This window comes from Acanthaster planci, linkage group LG06, assembly GCF_054643075.1.
Source record: "Acanthaster planci isolate LZ-2023a linkage group LG06, COTS_SCS, whole genome shotgun sequence".
NCBI classification, from domain to species: Eukaryota; Metazoa; Echinodermata; class Asteroidea; order Valvatida; family Acanthasteridae; genus Acanthaster; species Acanthaster planci.
This window is the reverse complement of record NC_141782.1, coordinates 3,348,082-3,372,478: the sequence shown is the minus strand read 5'-3', so window position 1 is coordinate 3,372,478 and position 24,397 is coordinate 3,348,082. Positions and strand designations below refer to the sequence as shown.

Sequence of the window (24,397 nt, the reverse complement as noted above, 5' to 3'; positions counted from 1 at the left end):
AGTTGGATTAGTTATACACTGTATATTACACGTCATGTCATTATGGATATGTTTTTCACACGGGGGAAAAACTTCACCAAGTGTTTAGGGCCCAGTTATGGTTTATTTTCAAATTGATCTTCAGGGAATATAATTATGGTCATGGGTGTCGATGGGTGTCGATGGGATTTTTTTGGGGGGGCTACTTTTTTCTGGGGGGTGGTTTGGGGGCAGCAAAGCACAGATAAGCTACAAAAAGGGAAAGGGGCAATTTATAGGGGTTTGTGTTAAGCAAATTGGTGATTTTTCAACCCTTATTGTCTTTTTTTTTTCATTTCCTCAGCTTTTACCCCCAAACAAAATTCATCCTTTTGCAAAGAGCACTGATTACCATTACCAACTTAGCATCTTTTTTCTTAATCCTGAAAAGGGGAAAACTTTTAAAACTCCAGGCATGATCTTCAAAATTCATGGCACGAAACAAAATTCAAAGCCAATCTGTTGCAAAGGATAGTGATAAATGTAATTCATGAAGGCTTTATTGAAATTTCACTCTGACAACTTGCAACCTTGTATGTTTCTTGTTTATCAAATGTGTTAACAGATTTGTAATACGAGTCAAACCAAACAAAACCTACTTCTGAAAAATGTGTTCGGTAGTCTCTACACAAGAGTTAGGATTTACTTGTATTCGGTGTACAATACTCTACACAGACTGTGAAGCTAAAGCCAAGCAAATTTCTGTACATTTACAAAACGGCTGTACATTTACATGTGGGAAGTTGTTAGCTTAGAAGCTAAATGGGCTCGCAATGGGAGGACAAACTGTTGAATCACACAGGAATTTGAAAGGAAAAGAAGACTGTAGACTTCTGTTTTGAAATAAATACCTAAAGGTTGAAGTATGTATTGTAATGAAAAGCTAGATTCAAATGTATTTGGAAATGGAGACTTGTTTTCACAGACTAGTTCCATCCTTTGCGGGATTAAGCCTTCCGTGTCCAAGTGACTGAACAGAGGACTTTGATGAAGCTAAAAGATATTCTCATTTTGCTACTGTTGGTTTCTAATTTTGATTTCTTCTGGGGGCTATTTGGTGGTCAAAAATCAACACAAAGTTGTATTTTAGTTTATATTAAAATTGGATGCGTGCATGTACAACACCTAGGACTGTATGTCACTGCCACTGACTGTTTGCAAACACCTTGGCTCCTCCACAGCACAGGATTTGAGGAAATAACCTGTTTTATTAACTTGAACACAGCAAACTCTTGCAAAGCTTCGGTTATTGCTTCAACTTTTTTTTTACATAGTTCTGAGGTCAACCTTAAAGTAAACATATCCAGTGCCCATGAATCCTGTACCCAGGATAACATTTTGATGTCGCAATATATGTTATTCAAAGAACCCAGGTTCTGGGGGATCAATTTGTTTTACAGATTTATGGTTGTGGTACTGCAGTGGTAAGGATGGGTTCACAGCTAATGATCTGCAGAGAGGTTTTTGCGCCTTGCTTTCAAAATGTCTTTGCCATGTCAGTGGCAGGTAACATCAGTCCAGACCTGGGATTAAGCCACAGTTATCCGACTACAAGCTCATCGCCGTTGAAGACATACTCGGGGACCTCCAAGTTCTCGGGTGCTGGCCCCTTCCGGATTCTCCCCGATGCGTCGTAATGGGAGCCATGGCAGGGACAGTAGTAACCACCAAAGTCGCCGGCATTGGCAATCGGCACACAGCCCAGGTGCGTGCACACGCCAATGAGGATCAGCCACTCGGGGTCCTTGACCCGCTCGTTGTCGTGCTGCTGGTGACGCAGGGAGGAAACGTCTACTGAGGTGACGTCGTCAATCTCGGCCTGGGTCCTGTGTCGCACAAAGAGCGGTTTGCCTCTCCACTTGAAGGTCATATTCTTTCCCTGGAGACAAGAAGAGTAATTGAGAGCTGCAAATTCTGCCCAGCTTGTTAAATTTACACCTGGCATTCGATTCCCTGGCAGTGGCTGGGAGAAAGTCGGTGCATTCTTCCCATTCCAAAGCAATGATTCAGCATATTGGCAGAAAATGGACAAAATTAACGAACTTCCGCACTTCAAAACTAAAGTAAGCTTTCGAGGAGAACCCTGCATGCATCCATCTCGTGAAAGGAGTTGCTCCCAATCCCTTGCTAGACCAAGGGTAATATCAAACACGTCCAATTGTATGCTCCAAATTTGCTTTCATTCACTCAGAGTGGGAAAAGCTGAAATGTGACCTCAACCTTGGCTGTTGAAAATCGTCAACTAGATAGAAATTATGGAGAATGTTACAGGTTAAAGAGTTGGTGAATTGGCATTGTTTTTTTATTTTAGCACATGAAGTCTCAACATGGTTACATACTAACCTCCGGAATCTCGCTCAGTTTGATTTCAATCTTGGCCATGGCCAAGACATCAGCTGACGCGCTCATGGTGCTGACAAACTCTGTCACCAGGGTCTTCGCTACGTAGGCTGCGGCTATGCCACCTGCGCCCACCATCATGTAGGAGTAGGCTTTGCGATCCACCGATTTTTGGTGGGCTGGTTTGTTGGGGTCTTGTGTGTCTGCATGGCGGTACTCTGAGAAGTCAGGAACCTGGATGTCGGTGTGTGCATATCTGACATAGCTGGGTCCTGGAGAAAGGAAGAAAATGACCCAGTAGTTATCAGATACCCTTTGGCTGTTTCTGTTATTGAATATGCCATAAACTGTGCAGACTCCACCAAACAACAAAACAATTGCCTGCAGGAAATACCCTTCATTTAACCCCTTGATGACGGGAACTTTTTTCTGAAAGCTGACTCCGAGAATTCTAGCCTCACTTGGCCTCGTAGGCCACCTGCAAAACCGAAAGATTCTCGATTTGTGGACCTGTGTGTTCTGCACGCTTTGAATTACACAGTGAAAAGGCTCCTTTTTCGGTGGCATGCGGCTCTACTCTCGCTTCCACATTCCCGTTGCCTCTTTTCAAAGTGGGGACTATTGTGAAGCTGGTGATTATAATGCAAATTTGGTCTTCTCATTTCTGGTCTACACACAAAGGCCAATCACACAAGAACCAGGGTCTGCCTTCTTTCACCGTGCTCACTCGAGGGCCAAGAATAATAGCTGAAAAGCGGGCTGAGGATCTCAATTTTTTATAGCGGCTTTTACCGTCATCCGTCGCAAAGGGGTTTAACATGGCAATTTCAACACAGATATGCAGCAATGTACGGCAATAATTGTTTCAGATCACTCTTCCAGATCAGCTAATGAGTAACCTTAAAGTTGCTGTATTTGGTGTCTTTGATTGAGAGATAAATGGGTGCCTGGCTGGTCTCAAACGTTCATTTAAGACTGGTTCAGGAGAATGGCAGCCCGGCCACTAGTTGCATCCATTTTCCTGAGCCGGTCTTGAACGTTGCCAGTACATGTTCAGTCCCATTCATAAATACCTTTACAGTCAAAGTCACAACAACTTTAACAATTACAAATTTCCAACAATAGCTACAATACTGTTCAGCAAGTTAACTGATTTCATTTTTACCCCTCTGGTCATGTTATGGTATGCTCCTTCCACAAGCAGCTGTAAAAAATCTGGTAAAAAATTTGAATTACATGTTCATCATCCACCCTACCCCAGTAACTGACACATCTTTATGCCATTGCACTTTGCACCCAATCAAAGCCCAAGAACTCGGACCACCCTGTCAGGCAGCTTATTTTGTCTACACCACCAGAACTCCAAATTTCAGTAACGTACAGACTGGTCTTTGTCCATGTACCCTCATTGAATGATGTCTTCCCAACAGTATTCAGGGCAGCATGGACCATTTGGAAAAAACAATGCACTATTTGATATATTTAACCTAAAAGGATGTCAAATACACCATACACTGTACGTGTATTATTTTACATGCACTATGAAAAAAGCATACATTTTCAGAAAAGGTGTGTCCTTCCACGAAACGTTCAGTTCTGATATCCTTTACTTAAATTCACCATCCATAACTGAGTGCTTGCATACATGTACCTGAGGGATTAAGCTGTGCCAAGCCAGCCCCTACCAGAACATGAGGATGAGGGTGCAAATATGCAGTATCCCCCAAGTAAAGAGGGTCACAAAACCATCCCTTATTTTTAAATTGAATCCTACATCAAATTTTAACCACTTGCTGCCGGATGGATTTTTCTTGAGCAAGACAAGATGCCAGGCCCTTTTCAAAATTTCCCGTTTTCAAAATTCTTCAAAAATTCATTTCATTTAATGACCCTTTATACCCACATGAAGGACTCTTTGGGACTACTCTAAAGCTGACAGTTAACCTTCATTGACTTTTGAATATTTCAGCAAGGCCTGCAGCCTTGGAAAAAGAGCCCAGATTGTGCAGTATTACGTAAGATTCTTTTGTTCTCGAAACCAGCAGCACAGTGCACTGCTGACCTCTTTTCAATAGGGGCCAGATTAGCGTACAGCAGTGCTGACATCTCGTGAGTCATGATTCTGGCATGTCTAGGAAAGGGGGGTACAACCATGACAACTTTTACACTAATTTATTACAGACACTGTGTCATGGTCAACTGTTGCTTGTTAATGGAGGAAAATTGTACAAACTAATGGATAAAGTGTTTTAGTAATGATGTGGACAGAGCATTGCACTGGCAGAAAGCTTAGTAAGTGCAGCCCAGGTTGGACGACATCTACATTGCACTGCGACTAACGTCCAGGGCATTAAAAGTCCTCCTACTGCGAAATTTTTGTCAACAGTTTTCTCACATTTTTACCTTACAAAAACAGCTCAAATGTCGTTCACAAGTGCCTTGTATCCCGAATTCCATAAATGCTGTGATGAAATTACCAAATACGCCCATGGACAACGTATTTTGCAGAAAATTCTGTGAAACTCTACGCTATCCGTTGTGATTCGTGAACGACCCATTATCATGCGGTAGTACGCATTTGTGCATGCGCGAAATGGCCTCCAAGCATTCTGTCAGTTCCAGTTATGCATGTTGTCTAGAGCTAAGTCTAGGTCTTCGCTTCATTACAAATACGTGGAGATGCGCAGACAGTAGACTTAGCTTTATCTTCGGAAGCCCGCTCCGACACGGCCATATCTGCGACTTCTTTACGCCCACAGCTCTTCCGCGCATGCGTAAGGGGCACTCGGTTAGGCCTAAATTCCACACATGTGCGAGTAGTACGCATGCTAGACAAACGTGATCAATGTACATGTATGTACATGCAAATCTTTAACTAATCACGACGGAAAACCAGAATTTTGCAAAATTTCCCGCAAAACATGTTGTCCCCGGGCATATTTAGTAATTTCAACACAGCACTTATGGAATTCGGGATACAAGGCACTTGTGAACAACGTTTTGAGCTGTCTTTGCCAATTACAAATGTGAGAAAAAACTGTTGAAACAAATTTCGCATAGTAGTAGGAGGACTTTTATACCCTGGACGTTAGTCGCAATGCAATGTAGACGTCGTCCAACCCGGGCTAAGTAAGTACATGTAGGCCTACGCGTATGTAGGCCTACTTACCCTGAACACCCGATGTCACTTTCAGAGTGCTGCGTGGTCTGAACGTACTCATGGCTTCATTTGTGTGTTTCGCTATGTCGGATGGAATCTTAAAAGTTGGGACTAATGAAGGAACAACCACGACGGCTGGCCTCAGTTGAGATGCCACGTTTTGAGAGGTAGCACTTATAAAGGGAGCAAATGCCCCGATTTTGGTTCCAGCCGCCAACATTTTAGAAAATATTTACTCAAAATCCTAGCCGAAAAAGCCGGTACGATGTCGCCGAAGGTTGTTGCAAACATTAGATAATATCAATAGTTGGCGACGACTAATCGGTATCGAATCTGTGAACGGATCGATAGCAAGCTTACCCTCGTTTTCTGTGTAGATTTCAAGGCAAGTGTAAGCGATACTTTCTTTCGATTTCTTATTAATCGAATACAGTAATTCCTCGCATATAGCCAGAAGTATTCCCTGGTAAGTAAAATTCTATCCCTCCCCATACAGCTAAACTCAGGGGCGGGTCTTCGTTTGAGAAAAGGACCTCAAGTTGCCATCAGGACGAAGTCGGTTATGATATTATATTGATGGCATGGATTGTATTTATATTTAAGTTTCTCCATTTAGATGCTTGCATATTTTTGAATGTTGTCCCTTTTAGTCCAGAGGGCTTGGTGAATTCCCCCCATCACCTGTGGTGATTGGGCGATACAAAAAAATTCAAGTAACCTGAGGGGTAATAGTACAAAGAACTGCACTGTGGGTAATTGCATGTGCAAAATCCATCATGGCGCCTATTCTGTGGTGGAAACGCTCCATTTTTCCTATTTTTTAGCCTGTCAATAAAGGCTTTGTTTTTCATTTCTGGATTTTGAGTAGTACTTGCTATGAATGCTGATTGCTTAAGGTTTGTTTCAAATAATTTTCAGCCTAATCATTAGCAAAATTGCAACATGAATGATCGCAAAATTAACTGACGGAATTTCGACCACGCTCGGACACCGGACAGTTGCAGCGGGTATTCGTTGCATTTAAGTTGCAGCAACTGGAAAGCAGCCATTATTGGCAAGTGACCAAAGTTGCGCGCTCAGCGGGTCATGCTAGGGTCATGCTTTACTACATGTATTTTAGTCCAGAGGGCATGCTATAGCCCTACTACTAGGCTATTTAGGTTTAACGAGCGTCATTGACATGATTGAATGTCAACAAAGCGTCAACAAGTTATTTAGGCCTAGACCTAGATAGCCCCACTAGTGTGGCATGGACCCTCGCTCCCACTCTATCCTTGGCCACACATCCGTATGTGCAATTTTCTGTCTGCGTGGTAAAATCTTCAGCGCACCATCTTAGAATCGTAGTCGCAAATCTTTTTGCATACACAAATATTCCTTAGTCTCTCCACTTTCTAATGACCATTATTTGAATGATTTTACTCAGGTTGTTCTGGTATTTTCCAGTCTTTTTGCCTGTACCCATTCAATCTCATGGTCTCACTCTCAAATTAAAATGTGTCTGTTGCACTTTACTTCACTTGATATATATATTCACTAATATACAACTGCAGTCTCGCGGACTGAGCGATACGTACAGAAAAAAAATACATCTTAAAAAAAAAATTCATCTTGAAATAGTTCGCAGTACCCGCTGCTACACCTGACTCGGACCGGCCAACCGACCACGGCAAGCTCGGTGGTCGAGTGGTTAAGACGTCTGCACTAGTCAGCTAGTAAGCCGGAGGTCGTTGGTTCGAGTCCCACCCGAGTAAGCTTGTGAATTTTTCCGCAAGTTCCTGGACAAGCACCGAGTATACAGTGTTTATTAATACATAGGTTAGGTAAGGGCAAAACCCGTGATAAACGTGCAGATAAGTTTACGACAGGTTCATTTTTTTGTAGAGTTGAATCAAATGGAACAGCCGTGTGCGGGCCGAGGTCAAGTGGTGTAAAGTTCATCAGACACATTTTAATTTAAAGATGGCATGTGAGAATGAGACCGTGAGGTTGAATGGGTAAAGGCAAAAAGACTGGAAAATACCAGAACAACGTGAGTGAAATCATTCAAATAATGGTCATTAGAAAGTGGAGAGACTAAGGGACATTTGTGCCTACGATTATAAGAGGGTGCGCCAAAGATTTCACCACGCCAATAGAAAATTGCGTATACAGATGTGTGGCTAAGGATGGAAGGGGAGTGAGGGTCCGTGCCACACTAGTGGGGCTAAGACCTATGCAACTATTTTATAACTGTACTTTTGTAGGTAGGCCCTATTTTCAATATTGGGGCATCCTGGAATAATGGTTAGTAACTGATGAAAACAGCAACTATCATGATCATGGCGATGTAGCCTCGTAGGCCTATCCATGCACCAACAGAGGATCACATTACACAATCATTTCTTTGATCAGTACGTACGAGCGCGTTCGTCATGTTCATTGCAATTGTTTAGCGTCAACAAGCTTCAACTAGCATCAACAAAGTGTCAAGAAGTTATTCAAGCATACTAATACAAAAAAATTATGGGCCCATGTATAATATTAACTTGGCATCTGCATGTACATATATTATTATTGTTTATTTAAAAACATTCAAACTTTCTAACTTCATCTTCACTATGTCACATCTAAAATGATGTTTGAGTTTGGCTGCCATCTTGTTTTCTTGAGGACGGCATAGATAAAAAAGATGGTGGCCCCCCATATATTGTGAAAAATTTTCGTTTTCCTGCGTGAACCTGGAATAAAAGTCCTTGTTTTTTTTGCACAGTGGAACATGTTAGAGTCTGTAAAATATGATAAAACCAATTTGAAACCTTTAGAGGATATTTTCAAGTTGTTGACGCTTTGTTCATGCAACTTATGTGTGTTGATGCTTGTTGACACTAAATAACACAACCTCTCAGCCGTGTAAGCTGCACAAAACTTGTTGTCTTAACCATGCATCAGCGTAGCCTGCAGCTTTGATTTTAGAGGACGAATTTGGTACATGCTTGCAAACGTTTTGTGATGTTCTAACAATTTTTGTGATTTTCATGGAAACAAAAGCAATCCCAGAAAATTTGGTTCACAAATTGTCAAGTATGAGGTTGCTGACTGGCAAGTCATGCAACTTGCGACCAAATGTTACACTTTGCCTTTGTTTTTCAACTTGTACCTTTAGAATCCTCTCATGCCATTAAGCCATGCCAGTCTTGAAGTTAAACTCCTGCTTTTTTCTAGAAATGTGCAAAGTCAGAGGAGCCCCACAGAATTTGATAGTTTGAATTCTTTGTTGCCAATTGGCAATGGCAGGGTTATTGACAAAGACTGATTTCTTTTTTTTTGACTCAAAAAATTCAAAATTAGTTCAGCCAACAGTCAGTGACAATGGGGTAAGAAAGAGCACGCATTGCTTAGCACACGTCATTGGAAAACATTGTATTCACTTCCAAGTCATCGTGCATTCATTCCAATATGCCCGGGTGTTCAGCAGTCCTCGTTGTTTTGGCCCTGTGGACAAGATGGCGTATGTTACTTTGAAACTCCTTATTGCATTTGCTATTTGATAAACTTGTTCTCTTGGTTGGACTGACCCGTTAATCAAGCAATGGCCTGTGTGCTCCATTGATTTTTGATGATTTAAATGATTTTGATGATTTAAAAATGTTATTTTGCCCTGTGCCCATGCGAGCCTACCAAAAAGTTTTGGCTCATGGCACGCAGGTCAATCATTTGGCTTTGTGTATTTTCTATCAAATAATTGCTTTGTTTTTTATTCATTCTTATTCAGATATTTCAAATTGAAGTTGGAGGAAAGGAATACCCCATAAGACATGGAATCTGAAGGAGAAGATCAGATTGCTTCCCCAGATGAGGACTCTGGCTCACTGGAGGCAAGCTTTGCTGGCGATGGTAACTCAAGTGAGGAAGAATCTGAGGGTGACTCCAGTCCAAGCCTAGGTGAACCTCTTGACAAACAGGAGACATTGATCCTGATGGAAGATCCAGAAAGTTCGGCATATCCAGGCAGTAGAGACGAACTTGAAGGTTCGGAAGAAATACCGATAGCCTACCAGCATGGGCCTCACACTCCCAGTGATATGGATGGCGAGCCTGTGGAGACCCCTGCAAGTCCTAGCAACAACTCTGCCGAAAGCAGCAGCGACAAAGAAGATGACTTGGATGACAACTCAGTCGGGGAGATGAACGGCAACGTTGGGAATCCTGTGGAGAGAAATGCAGGAGATGGTCTTTTCCGATCCTCGGCGGCGAGTGAAGACAGTGAAGAGGAAAATGAGAATGGGGTGGAGGAACCTGAAGAAGATATGGAATGGATTGCATTTGGAGATGAATCAGGAAGGCAGGAGGGAGAGGCAGAAGACTACGAAAGTCTTGGAGAGATGCAAGATGATGTCAGGGAGGATGATGATATCACAAAAGGAGAGGAAGGGAGTGACGAGAATGACAAAGAGTCATTGGGAGTGACCCTGTCTGAAGATATGGAGAGAACTGACTTTCAGAGAACTATAGCAAGCCCTGAAGTTGATTCCCCAGCAGTTGGAAATGCCGAGTGTCTGGAAGTTGATAACTCCAGTAACAGGGAATATGAGCAGCCCGAATTGGATGTTGCAGCGGATCAGGCAGTTGAAGAACAACTGTCCATGCAGGAAACGGATCCAACATTTCATCGGCTGCCAAGTCCGGACGAGGTGTCCGCATCGAACTCGCAATCGTCTGTCGTCGAACTGGCTGAACAAACTCAGGCTGTGAGCTTAGACCAGGAGGTGGTACAAGCTGGCGATGAGGAAGAGACCTCACAGCCAATCGATCAAGACCTATCCTCTGATGATGATGCACAGAGTAGAGTGGACCAGAATGTAGGGGAGGAGGGCGAAGCCCAGGAACCTCCGAGCACCTTCCCCGAAACTAGTGATACTGACAAGCAGATCATCGCCCCGGCAGCAAGCTCAGGTAGACATAACATTAATGCTGCACAAGTGGATCTTGACTTGGAAGATAAAAATGACCAGAAAATTTCCTCACATCCGCACGGTAGCAGCCGTGAAACTGGTAGAAGTGAAACCTTGGACGTGGAAGCTAGCTTACAAACCAAATCTAGCATTACACATGTTACAAGGTCTGAACAGTACGAGAGTCACACAACCACCAGTTCTGGTGAAGGAAGTATGCAAAAGGTCTCCGGTATCACTGACCAATCTGCAGTTGCCGATCAGTCGAAGGTGGAAAGTGACCAATCGGAAAATGCTGCAGCAACTGGAGCCAACCAATCGGAGGTCCTGGATGTTCATCACCTTGACGACCACGGGGTGGAGTTGGACTATGAGGAGGATGTTGAGGACCATGAGAAAATGGGGAAAGATGGGAAAGAAGACGGAGAAGAAGGTATTGATGCAGAAGAAGGTGAAGAAGACGACGATGGTGAACTGGAAGACGTAAGCACATTTTAGATCATAACAACATGATGTGTCTAAGACAAATAATGGCTTTAGCATTGTTATAATTTGTTTTGATGTATAATAGACAGGAACAGAAATCTACTATAAGTATGTTGCTTAGGAACGTACACCTTCAGAATGGCATGGGGAGGGAAAATGTGTCATGTGTAGAAAACAAAATTCAAACTAATTCATACCAGTTGTTGATGCATGCATCGTAATATTCGAGCTTGTAAAGACCACTGTCGTTTTTTCTACAACTTGTATGTGCAGCCAGAGTTTGCAGAAATACCACCTTTTGGTTGATGTTTGATTTTTACCTCAAATTTGTTCAAAAGGGACATTTGTCCCATTAATTTTAAACAGGGTTGTATTTTCATTTATTATTCAGTTGTACGTGTATTATTACCATTACCACCATTAACATGGTGTGAATTGGGTCTATTCCGTTTACTTTTGTACCAACGGCCAACTATAGTTAACTCTCCTATGCGAAGGTGCAATCTGCACTAAGTTGTCCTATCAGTCATGAGCAGTCAAGTGACATATGATAAGTCTGTGTACTATAGACAGAGAAGTAGAAGGACTTATTGAGTGGTTGCGACTGTTACAGCAAAAGGAGAGTTTTAATCAGCCACTTCGAGGAAAAACACGACTGTGACATGAAAAAGACACCCGATATGTGCCAGTGCCTCTTCTTCTCACCAGAAATTGGCTGAAACCCAATGTCTACATGTTGAGTTCACATGGTTGATATGATTTTAATCGATTAAATTCTCATGCGGCTGTAGAACTCGGCAGTTGTTGCAAGTTCGCAACGTTGCTTTACGTAGGACATGATCGTCCCTTGGAAAATTAGCTAAAAAAGCAAACCTTAGTTTTGCTTCTTATTGCGGGGCGTCTAAAACAGCGTAGATACATGTAAGATGGTTTTAATTTTTTTTTAATACTAATTTATTATTGCACAGCTGAGTGTCATCTGGTGATAAATAACAGAGAGAGAGGATAGGTTACATTTGTTTCCAATAAAAATGAACTTCAAAGGGTGCTAGTTGGGTACATAAAAAAGTCGGTTGAACCGTTCTGTACCACCTTCAAATTACTACTTCGAAACTATTTTCCTTATTTGTAATCACATTTCCCAGATTTCCCCACCCCTAATCTTTCGGGTTGTGCTATCAAAATAAGGTAAAGCGAGAAAGAGGGGGCGTGATTATTTTTTTCATTTTGCCTCAGTGGTACAAAAAAAGACATATTTTTGATGCAGGTAGGCTCCTGAAAACTGTATTTAGACATACATACTGCAGTCTCTGCTCTATGCCATGCTGGACGCTATGAATGTCTTCCTTCATCTTGCCACATTGTTTCCCTGCACAGGATGAGGACATGGAAGAAGGGGAAGTCAAGGAACCAGGCAGCAGGAAGCCATTTGTGAAGAAAGTCTGCCGCTTCTACAGGGAAGGGAAGTGCACATGGGGCTCAAACTGCCGATTTGTTCACCCTGGCGTGAATGACAAAGGTAATAAATTGGGGCTGATTCTAGCTCATTCCTTGTTTGAACCCTGTGCATGACGTACAGGTCAACAATATTATGTAGTATTAAATTAAGTGCATTTGACATACATACTTGGCTTCTTTTGTGCAGATGAGATGCAGCACACCTGTCCAACTTTCCTCTGAATGTGCTCAAAGCATGTGCATTCCTTGGTCCTTCTTCATCCTCGTAGCTTTTGATAAATTTGTGATTGACCTGGTGATCAACTTGATCGGTACTCTGCTGGACAGCTTGCCTGAATTTTTAAGCCGGACCGTACAGTCAGTTGTATCATCTTCCATGTCTTCTGATTTGCAGGGAACTATTCCATGATTGACCGACGGGAGTTGCACGAAGCTACAGCTAAACTGTTGGGTATCCCCCAGGCCCCAGCAGCACCAGCGGTAAGATGAAACTGGTCTTGTCAAAATGAAATTCCATGCCTCCCCTTCTCCCCCCATTAAAAGAATAAAAAATAGGTCACAACTTTATACTGGCTGAGTGTCAGTGCAGAATTGGTATACAGTTTGTCTGGTGATTTCCCTAGTGTGATATTCAGTAATTTTAGAGGCATTTCCTGTAACCACTCCTTTAAAGGGGACAAGTATCAACTATGATCCATATCAGTGGTGAGGGTAGGACATTTACACATTAAAACAAAAAGAGTTCTAAATCCTTGTGCAGATTTTTCCAAACGTTTAAACGGAACCGCCCCTTTGAGAGGTTCGACACAATCTGGCATTCATTTTCATTGTAAATAATGCCTGTAAAATGGAATCTGATTTTCAGAAAAGATTACTGCTCGGTCATGTCAAAGGAAAGCCATATTGATTCATCTGTTGAGCTTTGTGTGAACTATACATTTTGTTATGTTTAAAGTTATCAATGACACCGGGTAAAGGTGGGACGTTGACACGTTTAAATGTTTAAACGGTATCAGAAAGATTTCTAAACATTTTTCAAATTGACGTGAATTCCCACCCTTAATCAGTGGATAGTTTCAGAGAAATTCATTGTCTACTGTAATCAGGCCAGATACGTGTAGGCTGGAGGCTACATTTCCACTCACTCGGATTTCTGTTGGCATCATTAACTCTTTCTAAACTCTTTTTAAATGCTGGTTTATTCTCGGCACGAAAACAAACCTGAACAAGAAGCTCTGACGTCAGATTAGAGATTTGTAGTGCGAATTCATAACACTAGACATTTCAACTCGAGCAGAATTGGTTGCAAGCGTAATTCAGTGTAGTAAACATTTCATAATGTCAATTTCATTATAGGGCTGTGTCGAATATCCGAATATTTGATTTATTATCAAATGTTCAAATATTATTTTCCAAATTTGAATATGTGAAAGCAAAATTCATGAAAAGGAAGGGAGAATTTTCTTTTGTTTTAAATTTGAAAAGTTGCACTGTTGAGCCTTGTTTCAACCCGATTCAAAGTAAAAGCGACAGAAATCTTACAATGATTCAAAAGTAAGTTGTTCATTAGAGAATTTAAAAGGAATAAAAATTTGGAACAGGGCATTTGTTTCTTAAATCTTGCTAAATCGTGGCTGGAGATACTCCTAGACTTGAGAAGCTATTATAGTGATTATACTAGTAATGTACAATTGTGTACGTTATTGTAACTGATTTTGTACATGTATATGGTTTGTTCATCAACAACCTGCCTGTTGGTATGACCGAATATTTGCATATTCGATCAAATCGAAGGTCGAATATGTGAATTGTTAATTATACAAATTGACTAAGCCCTAATTCATTTTATTTCCACTTTTGTCTGAGTATGAACTGCCTTTAACCCTATCCATGCCAGTTCCAACACAATTCTGTATAATTTCAGTAGTCCCAAGGGGGTTTGAACTTCCTGGGCTCTTTGATTTAATGCATCGCTCAGTTTGGCATGCTGACTAAAAATGAGGATACCTATTGATTTACACCGTGCACAATTCTCTTAAAGGCCTGTGACTTAAAAGTAGCTCTGGCGACTTTCAACTTGATAGAGTGGGTCATGCGTGCTCCCAGAAATCTTGATGTTTCCTAATGTGACCTTCTGACCTTTTTCCAGCCACCACGGGCCTTTTCACCTCCACCTCCCCCGCCAAGCGAGCCCGTGGGAGAATCAGCCTGGGAAAGAGGCCTGCGACATGCCAAAGAGGTAGGCAGAACCGTGACGTTACTGAGTGCTGTGATACACAGCAGTCAATGCTCTCTCCTGAGACCCTGCTACTGTGTGAATGCCTGTACATCTTCACGTGCCTAATTTGGGTAGAATTTCGCATTTTCTGGCAACGCTCTTCCCGATAATGATTCCTCAGCCATTCATTTGTGTAGAAAGAACACTTCTTGAGGGTGCAATTGACACACCCGGCGCTGTACAGTGCGACCACAACAGTTGCATTCGCGCCTGAAAAAAGATGATATGCAACCAAATGTTTAATTCTTATCGCCAATGGTGATCATAATTTGTTTCTGTTAGTCGCCCACCTTGTCAGTCATATTTCACGAACGATCGCAGCCCAGTTTTCTTCTACGTGCACCGAGTGATGTGTCTCTGATCACGCATTTTTTTCTCCGTCTTACTATGTACACAGCATGAGCCCACATTAACTGCAACATAGCTTACATGAATCTACAGGTACTAGATAACCAAGTTGACTGGTTTGTGGTCGCACTCTGTATAGAGTGTGTGGGGAGCTGAGCCATTTCCTGTATTCTTAATGCACTAGCAGTCTGTGCATGCCACAACTTCAGTGCAATAAACTTGTTTCGGTCCCAAATATACTTGAAGTTTGAAACCAAAGCTTCCCTTGGTCTGGCCCCAAGTACGAATTACTCAAGCGTAAGAGAACAAACGTGCCTTGTCTTTTCTTTTAGCTTTTTGCTGTTTTTTTATTTATTCCACAAGCACAAAATCCAAAGCCTGTCTGTCCTGCGGATAATTGACAGAATAATGTTTCTGTGTATTTCGTCAGATTTTGTACCTGTAACTTGTGTATTTTGTATATGTGTGTACAGTGTGTAAAAAAATCGACCTGGCGCTTAACTTTTTTTTCTAGGAGCCAGTGGCTGCTCATTTGAATTTTCTCCGAACAGCACTGGACACACCCCTTTAAAGAAGTTGGGAAATTGAGTGAAACAAAAATGTTGTGGTGTCCTTAAAGTGAGGATTGCTTATCTAGGACATGGGATTCGTGCAAACTTACTGTAGCGGGCGTCTTGTCACACATCCGGCAGGTTGGCGTTGCACACTCTCCACTGCAAGGAGCGTGCACTGCACACAGTCTTGCACCTTGCGCAGTGTCTTAGCAGCACAAACGACCCGCAAGGGGATTTTTGTAGTGAAGTTCAACTGGATACAAGGATAGGAGAATAGAAATATTCAGCTAATTCATTTCCTCATCTTGTCCTTAAAAAAAATGGCATTAGCACACTAACCGCTGAACTGGACAGTTGAAGGAAGTGATGACGGATCAAATTAACGTTTTCTACAACAGTGGGGTGAAGTTGCTTTTAGGCTTGGGAGGTTCCGTCGGGTACCCGGTTCTACCCGGTTCCAAAACCGGGAACCGGCTCCGGGTATTGATATTGTCCAGAATCGGGTACCCGCAGAAGCCTCGGTTAGCGCGATTCCCGCAGTACCGAAGCCTTAGCGCGGTTCCAGTAGGCTAGTGAATCCATGCCCACAGTACCGAAGCCTCACTTCACCGGTTCCGGTACCGAATTTGACCACTGAGCGAGTAACTATGTGAAGGCCAGACGTAAAACCAGACACCAGCTTATTTAGAAAACATCTGTTACTGATCGGCCGCCCTCTGAAGAGACTTGACAGACAAGCATTGTATATGATCTGCCGCACCTCTGCGGTTGAGCCACAGATGCCTGGTAGTGGCCCTGTACCATGGATTATGTAATCAACTTCCTAAGAAGACGAACCCAGGATCCTTCTGGCCGGGTCCACAAGCGTGCTGGGTCGGTCATCTATACAATATCATGGTGCATCATAACAGCTATTACTTTAATTGTACACTACCAAATAAAAGAAGGAAAACAGTGACATGACACTCACACAGCATTGACAGCAACTTCATAGGCGACTGTTTGTTTGTATAATAAAAAGGAAACTGAGCAGTCAACAAGAATTTTTTTCTGTTTTTTCTCGGTTGAATCACTTTAGTTTCATCGCAAATCATAACTTGGCATGAGGAGGCCGGTCAGAGGCTGCCTGGTGCTGATCGCCAAGTTGTTTGTTAGTTTTCGGTGGCCCGATGGTGGATAGTGTTGTGTCAACCCGCGATACTAAAATAATCAGCCAATAAAAACATCACCGCGATACCACATGGTTCCATCCGGGGATTTGTTGCTTTATCGTCTTGCCTTATATGGAAGGCGGTGGCGTGGTTTTTTGCAAAATGAACGGAGATGATGAGCACGCAGCTAGCAGGCCCCAGGATAGTGGCGAATGCGCGTGCGCCACTAGACGTATGTGCCTGGTTGACTAGACTTTATTAGAAGCCTCGCACGAGTGCTGAAAAATGACACTCTGTTTGGTCTTTGCATCTTTCACATGGGGCTGCCGGCCACCGCAAAAACGAAGTAGTAGCACGTGTTAAGTCTATGGAACGTTGCATATGCATAACTGTCGCTTCTCCAGGCCGCATGATGCATGCTGCGTGCATGCTTTGGCTGACGATGTCAAGCGTGAGCGGCTGCCAGCTTAGTGTGCCCGGCCAGCTAGCTAGCTACGGCCTGACCGCGGTGCGGTGCACGGGTGCAGCCTTTGACACGTAGCACAAAATACAGGAGCACATCGTGATCGCTCTGTTTGAGTCTGTTCGGCCATTGAGCTGACCGAGAGTTGCGCAAAAAAACCCTGCCGTGCCAGTAAGAAGCGAATTATTTCAAGAGACATACGATGTAATGTACACATTTAATTACCAACATTTCTCATGCATATTCTATGATCGTACAAGTAAAAGATAATGGCAGACATTAGAAATACCTTTGACCTTAAATTCTTATGTTTTTCTTCAAATTACCCGGAACCGGTTTTGACTCGGAACCGGTTATTTGTGCGGTACCGGAACCGGTTCCGTCAACCGTGGAACCTCCCAAGCCTAGTTGCTTTCATGCACTCCCTAGGAAGGGAGAATGTTGCTCTGAATATTTCATGGGCCTCAAGAAGCAGAGATAACTATGACCTACCTACCTTTGTGAATACTTGATAAATGGGTCATTCTGTGAGGTTGGGGCACAATTTGTGACAGGGTCCTTGTTACATGGGTAACTTTCACCACCTGTCATGACCTGTAGAGTAGATCGTTTACTCAAAAAGTAACACACACCTCTGTATTCAGCCTTGCAAGATGTATAATTTGGAATCCATTTGTAGGGAAATAGCTGTTCGTTTTTACGGAAGCCACGTAACAATGGACATTGTCACAACTTCATGGAATGACCCAAATGCCAACCTGACTATGATTTATTTATATCATCATAATCGTCTTAGTCCTGGCTTAAATCCAGTGGTGGAATTTTCCTCATTTGACTGCCCATACTTGAAATGTACCAAACTGTATGAGCGCTGCCAAGTACTGCCTTTCATTTATTCAGATACGTAAGAAGGCCATGATACGGAAGGAGCAGGACCACAATTTTGAGGAGAAGAGGATGCTGGGTGGCATTCCGTACGAGGAGGAGAGAGACTATGACAAAGAGAACGACTTCACCCTGCCCCAGGGCAATGCAAACTATGAGGAGTTTTATGGGTAAGTGCACTTCTAGTAATCGGCCATCGATGCTGATTAAAAGAAATCCTGTTACCCACGTGAGATCATCATGACCACTATTAACTCTAATCAGCATAGCCACCTTAAGTCTAGCGTGACCTAAATCAATGGGTACCTTCAAGATTTTCACACCCAGCATGTTCGTTTGCATCTGGATGCGAAGCTGGGGGCGCATTAACTCAGACTCTCATTTGGGTCTCCTCTTAGCACCCCACTGAACCTGACAGAATTCAACAGGTATAACAGAAGGCCTCTCATTCACTGCTTATATCAACTAAAATAAGGTTAAAAGCAAAGACTCAGACTGACATCTTGTTCCTCCTGTTGCAGACTCAAAGAGTAAAAAATACTAGAAGTAGTGACCCATTCTTGCAGTTGGATCAGATATATAACAGACAGTTTTTCTACCATTCGGCACTCGTGCTTTGGTAATGCATAAGTCTTCGATTATTCTGTGGCAGCTTTAGCTTAGTTGATGAGGAAGCACCCCCTACTGACAACAGAGAAGCATTGTATCAGCAGCCGTACGAGGTGTACAACGCCCAGTACCAACGACGTGAGCCGCCTCAGCAATACGACTACCGCAGGGTAGGTCATAACGAGTTCATGAAATGCTCAAATCAGTGAAAAATTTCTGAACAGCCTTTTTTTTGGGGGGGGGGTAGTTCTGGACAATGGCTGTATTGAATTGAATACTCGTCATGGCATTTTGTTTTCAGTTTCCAGGCCAGGAAAAGTCATGAAAACTTTGTGAGAACCATTTTTATTTTTAAATTTCTGAGTTTTGGACCCAACAACATTGCAACCAATTTTACCAGGTTTATTGGTCTGCTTTTTTAATGAACTAGGTCTTGGGTTTTCAAAATTCAATTGTTGAAAAGTTACGGAATGTAATTATTCTGCAGGTGAGTAAACTCTGACAGTAAGCCAGTTTGGTATTTCATGATACCATCATAGTATTTCATCTGCTGGTCTGTGAGTCGGCATACAGCTGCACTGATAGGGCAGGCTTCATGCAAGCGTATTGCTGTTGCCGAATGAACTACAAGACACTTCATTTTGGCTATGCATTGCCGGAATACTTAATTGGCTCACTAAAATATACATGGCCAGCTTTGTTTTGATGTTTTGAGGATTTCGATTTGGATTTCAGTCTGGGAAAGATCGACAGTGGCAAGAGGAACGAGAGGAAATGGAACGGCGTGACATGGTCCGGCAGCGCCAACGAGAGATGAACCGCCAGCGGGAGCGGCCCCGAGAAGTCATGCGGGACCGACGCACCCCGCCTCGCCCGCTCTCCCGAGAGCGGCCCCTGCCTGGCAACACCCGGCCCATCCGAGAGGACGTGGACCGCCCCCTAAGGGGGGAGGAGCGCAGGCGGAAGGAGGTGGGGCCACACCCTGGAGGGCATGGCAGCAGCCGACCGGCTGACGCCTGGCAGGACCCATGGGCGCGGTCCCGCTCACCCAAAGCTAACGCCAAGGCAGTGGGGAGGAGGCGACGATCGTACTCGTACTCCTCAGACTCCTTCAGTGATTCTTCATTGTAAGATTTCTTGTTCCTTTGATAGCGAGCTTTCTCAGAATATTATTATTATATAATTTGTAGGAGTACTCCTGACCAGTTGGTTACCACATTTTTCACTCCTATTTGCTAAATTTCTTAGTTCTGTTGCAAGTGAGCTAACCCAGGGAGTGTTCAAGTGATTTTTTTTCTAGAGAGTTTCTCTGACCAGCTGGTACTATGTTTGTGATTCCTCATTGTGGAAAGATTTCGTATCATGCTGCTAGTGAGACTCTCTCAAAAGTAACTAACTTGTGAGGGGTTTCCTAGCCACCTGGTTATCGTACTGCTTTTCCTCCTTGTACCATTTCGAGTTGTGTTCCTGTTTAGTTGTCTCAAACTATTTTAGGACGTTTCTGTTGGAAGATTTGTCCTGACCAATAACACCACGTTAGTGCTTCTTTTGTGTCAGATGTTCATCTAGGTAGGGAGTACCCCGGAATGTTTTTTTAAGAATAATTTCCTTACCCGTTTGGAAGTGATTGTGGCGAACTGGCTAGCTTTAGAAACAGAATGTATGACAGCTTTCTACAATCCAAGGTGACAATTTGATAGTGCAAGCTTTACGTGGGCTGCGATACAAAATGACAAGTCGTACCTGGGTAATTCCAGAAATTAGGGTCCATTTTTTGTTTGTCCCTGTCACATCTGACATACAATTTTTTAAGTTCAGAACCCATTTTCTAGTTTCCTAGGGTGATGAATTAAGTCAAAGAGAATGGACGAGGAACTGTAGATTCGTGCTAAGAATTCTTGCATGAATTTACAGTTCTGAGTCTATTCCCTGACTTAAACTATTTCCCATTGTTACACGAACACGGAGTCCCGAGTCTATGACGCTCTTGCTGTTACCCTACACCTGAGTGCACACCTTTGTTCCATCTATTAACGTGCACGGGTTTGTGCTAAAACATCGACGGTATTTGTGCAGTCAACACTGTCAGTGCTGGATACATACTCGCTTCTCTTCCTCTTACGCCTTGGAGTCATTGTTACACATGTGTCATTGCAGCCAAACCTATCGGTCTAACCACCACAGGACTCCATGAAAACGAGGAATGCTATATCAACCTCATGAAAGTATGGTTAGCACTTTTAGAACCACTTTACAAACCGCTCAAAATGAGCTTCACTGATACTAATACATGTTCTTATAGATGAATCATTCCAAAATGCCCCCTCACTCATGTCACTACTTGGACACCACTTGGACTCAAATTACAATGCCAATTTTGGAGTTAATAATAACATTTAAGAATTTCTAAAGCGCACATTTCCACCTGAAATTGTTTATTGCGCTACAAATATTAGCAATACAAGAAATTTTACGGGCTAACTTTTAAAGCAAGATTATATATGTGCTAGGGGAGAAGCGATTCTGACAGATCTGTCACCTCAGGACCGCTATGATCTTGGAACAACTAGAAGATGTACCCGAGTTCGTGTCATTTCAATTACGCTATAATCCAATTCATTATAAAAAAAGAGTTGGCAAAACCTAGACACAGAAAAGCAGCCAAAACACATCAAAATTAATTCCTTACTGAAAGGTGAAGAGAAAGTTCAAATTCTTGTTGAAAATTTTACTTTACAAAGCATTGATCTTGTAAACATGAGGGATAACAACCTGTGGCATTTTCTATGGACAAAGGCAAACGTACACAATCAGGCCAGAGCGTGGGCGTTCCCGGTATCTCTTAAATTTGTTAACTGTTGCTATTACGAGGCCCAATTAATATCAGTGTCACGGCAGCACTGCATTAGGTTGCTCTTACTTAACCCAGTCCTGGGGTCATATTTTGATGATCGAAACGAGGGGATTTGTAAAACATTAAATGTAGATTCGTAACAAATCTACAGTTATTGTCTCAGAATCTATAGTTATTGTAAACAACAATAACTGTAGATTCGTAATGAATCTACAGTATTTGTTTTGTAACAATAACTGTAGTTTCGTAACTTACAAACTTACAGTTTGCTGTAGATTTGTAAAAATAATCTACACTTTGAACAAAGGAGTGACGTCACAGAAATAGTTTAATGCAAATTACCTGCCAAACAAATAGTAATAGTTAGACATCAATTCTGATCATATTTCCTTGTCAAATATTTAGAATATCACCGATCTTGTGTTCTTATCAACAGGAGCCAATTTATCAAGATTGGTGTGTCTTTTTATTATTTGTTTTTCTGTTGTTTGTCTGTAGCTCTTCTCGGTCACGCTCGCGTTCCCGGTCCTCCTACTCCTCCAGCAGCCGGTCCTCCTCGGGAAGCTCCTTCAGTCGCTCCTCATTCTCTCGCTCCCGGTCCTACTCCCGCAGCCGAAGCCCCTCGCCCCGCAGCCGGGCTAGGGCAGGCCAGGCGGGCCGGGCCAGGCCGGGGTACGAGAAAGCCGGGTCCCCCGGCTTCCCCCGGGGGAGGTCCAGCCACCAGCAGCAGCAGCAGCGCCAGCAGCAGCCTCCAGGCAAGGCGGGGCTGGTGGGGGGCCTGGGGAGAGGTGCCACGTCCGGCCCTGGGAGAGGAACTGCTGCTGTACCTCAGGGAAACAGGGGAGCTGCCAGCAACAAGCCAACCTCAGTCAGAGGACCTACCAGGTAAAACAAAACCCGTATTTATTTTATTTTATTTACATCTGCAGAAGGACGTAGAGCGAGCTGATGTGTTATGAATTATCAGCTTGTCAGACTTTTCTTCTTTGAAATGTTAAATTTTCCCTTGAGAGTGGGTAATATTAACAACATCGTCCATTGACTGGCTACATTAGAAACTTTTTATTCTTTCTTTTTACAAATTGAGACAAAGGTTTTTGTCCATTTGGATTCCAAACTTTCCAGACCTACAAAATGCAAATGTTATCCAAAGCGTAAAATTTCAAAATAGCGAACAGCTGAGATAACTTTTTTGAGGGGGGAACGGGAGCAGAATCCCCCCGACCCTTTCTACTGTGACAAGGTGACAAAACTGGTCTCTGTAGGGTTAAGCGCAGTTTGGAGCACATTGTTGATACTGATTAACAGCCTATGGGTTTGTCATGGATTGTTACGTAACTTGTACTGTATGTTCAATTCTTACAAAACTGTTTGGATAACCATTGGCGTAGCATTCCACTGTACTTCTGTAGTCTTCTCAGCCCTGCCTCTGAACACAGTAACAACCCCGACCCCCTTGTTCCCTGCAGTGACGCCCTACAGCCGTCTCTGCCCACTAAGAGACCAGCCCTGGTCACACCGCCCAAACCGGCGCCCCAGGCTAAACCTGTCCCCGCCGCCAAGGCCCCGCCCCAGCCCAGGGTGGCCGGCGAGGTGACCAGGCGCCCACACCAAGAGATCAGTAGACCACAGAATGCGTGAGTTGAAATGGGGGAGTGTGTTGCATGGATGGTGTGCATGTGGTGTTGTCCCGTCTCTGGCTGTTAAAGGAACATGCAGTTGTTTGCCTCACTGTTGATGAGGTGTGCAAATGTGCCTGTTTGCACCCGCCGGGGGAAAATTCCTTCCAGCATCATAATGCATACTGAAATGCATATATTTATTGCATCCCTTCAATTTACTGTCCAGTCAGAATCCAGGTTCCCATTACATTTGCCCTTCGACTTTTGTATCCAGTTCGTAAGTGAATTCGTCACAAAGGCAGATGCGGCACAATTTGCAGGCTTTCATTGGACAATCGCTGAAGTTGCAAATTAACTTCCGGTTCCATGGTTCTATGTAAACGACAATCAATGCATGTAACCCTGTGTGCAGTGGGCGTTGTTTAAACTGAAGTGACATCACACTTACGAACCGGATTGCATACATCAAACTCAACGATTCCCCATGTGTGACATCTGTAAAACTTGACGAGCCAAAACAGATCGCACACCTTACTTCGATGGCATTGTATGCAGTCACTTGGCACTTGAACCCTTAAAACAGACTCTGGAAAGAAACTGCCACTGCCCTGCCAAAGGTTCTGCCGCTTGTGACTTGCACCGGCATTTGTAGGTGCAGGGGTGTGGCATGATACATCCTCTCCGGCCACTTGACCACCCAAACTAACTTGCCTGACCTGTCGTTGTAATGCCCAAACGGCCTTAGACTTTGACTGCCACTTACGGGTATGATGGCCAAAAGAGGACACAAAATGATGAAAATGTGGCTAGCCATTGTTGAGTTATTTTGAAAAAGTAAACATCAAGGGTCCACCGGTAGTGCACAGACGGATCTATGCAGGTCGCTGCACAACAGAATGAAAATCTTGGAATGGACCCAAAGCTTATCCCCATTCGCACAAAAATGGCATCTTCCATTGTGGCACTTTAGTTTCTGTTTTGTTCTTTCCTCTTTTCTCAAGTCATGTTATGTTTTGTATTTCCTTTGCTTTAATCATTCTTTTCTGTGCCTCCCTGGGCCTACCTGTGTGCATGTTGTTTGCTTCTGCAGTTCTGCAGGTCTGTTTTGCCTTTTTCCTCCAGCCTGTGCTTTATGTGCTTGGCGTGAGATGGGGCACACATACTCTTGGGCTTGCCAAGTGTATTGCAGTCGCCAGAAATTGGCTCTTCTATTTAGTAATCGGCAAAGATTCACTAT

General features: G+C 43.2%; 2 protein-coding genes across 3 annotated transcripts in view; one reads left to right on the top strand and one right to left on the bottom strand.

Annotated features, from left to right (window-relative positions):
- Nucleotides 1-490: 490 nt before the first annotated feature.
- On the bottom strand, nt 491-5,823 carry uqcrfs1 (ubiquinol-cytochrome c reductase, Rieske iron-sulfur polypeptide 1). The gene is made up of 3 exons (XM_022245221.2): nt 5,528-5,823; nt 2,362-2,630; nt 491-1,897 (listed from the first exon to the last, which is right to left on the bottom strand). The coding sequence occupies exons 1-3, from the start codon at nt 5,736-5,738 to the stop codon at nt 1,559-1,561; spliced, it is 819 nt and encodes a 272-aa protein (XP_022100913.1). The 5' UTR covers nt 5,739-5,823; the 3' UTR covers nt 491-1,558.
- A 455-nt stretch (nt 5,824-6,278) lies between these two features.
- Nucleotides 6,279-24,397, top strand: part of LOC110984763 (uncharacterized) — a 32,802-nt gene continuing 14,683 nt past the window's right edge. The window contains exons 1-10 of one of the 2 annotated variants that reach the window (XM_022245243.2): nt 6,279-6,414; nt 9,273-10,935; nt 12,316-12,457; nt 12,791-12,876; nt 14,546-14,635; nt 18,091-18,245; nt 18,728-18,854; nt 19,420-19,811; nt 22,037-22,423; nt 23,008-23,175. In XM_022245243.2, the coding sequence (XP_022100935.2) occupies nt 9,316-10,935; nt 12,316-12,457; nt 12,791-12,876; nt 14,546-14,635; nt 18,091-18,245; nt 18,728-18,854; nt 19,420-19,811; nt 22,037-22,423; nt 23,008-23,175 (3,167 nt within the window). In that variant the 5' untranslated portion in view covers nt 6,279-6,414; nt 9,273-9,315. The remainder of the gene's footprint in view (nt 6,415-9,272; nt 10,936-12,315; nt 12,458-12,790; nt 12,877-14,545; nt 14,636-18,090; nt 18,246-18,727; nt 18,855-19,419; nt 19,812-22,036; nt 22,424-23,007; nt 23,176-24,397) is intronic. The other variant, XM_022245244.2, reaches the window with a different exon arrangement.

What these genes read in the sequence shown, in the direction of transcription:
- uqcrfs1 (XM_022245221.2), bottom strand. Translation starts at nt 5,738, where the DNA reads ATGTTGGCGGCTGGAACCAAAATCGGGGCATTTGCTCCCTTTATAAGT. An exon ending in AGTGACATCGGGTGTTCAGG is followed by an intron (nt 2,631 to 5,527) that starts GTAAGTAGGCCT and finishes TCCTTTCTCCAG; the next exon opens with GACCCAGCTATGTCAGATAT. An exon ending in AACTGAGCGAGATTCCGGAG is followed by an intron (nt 1,898 to 2,361) that starts GTTAGTATGTAA and finishes TCTTGTCTCCAG; the next exon opens with GGAAAGAATATGACCTTCAA.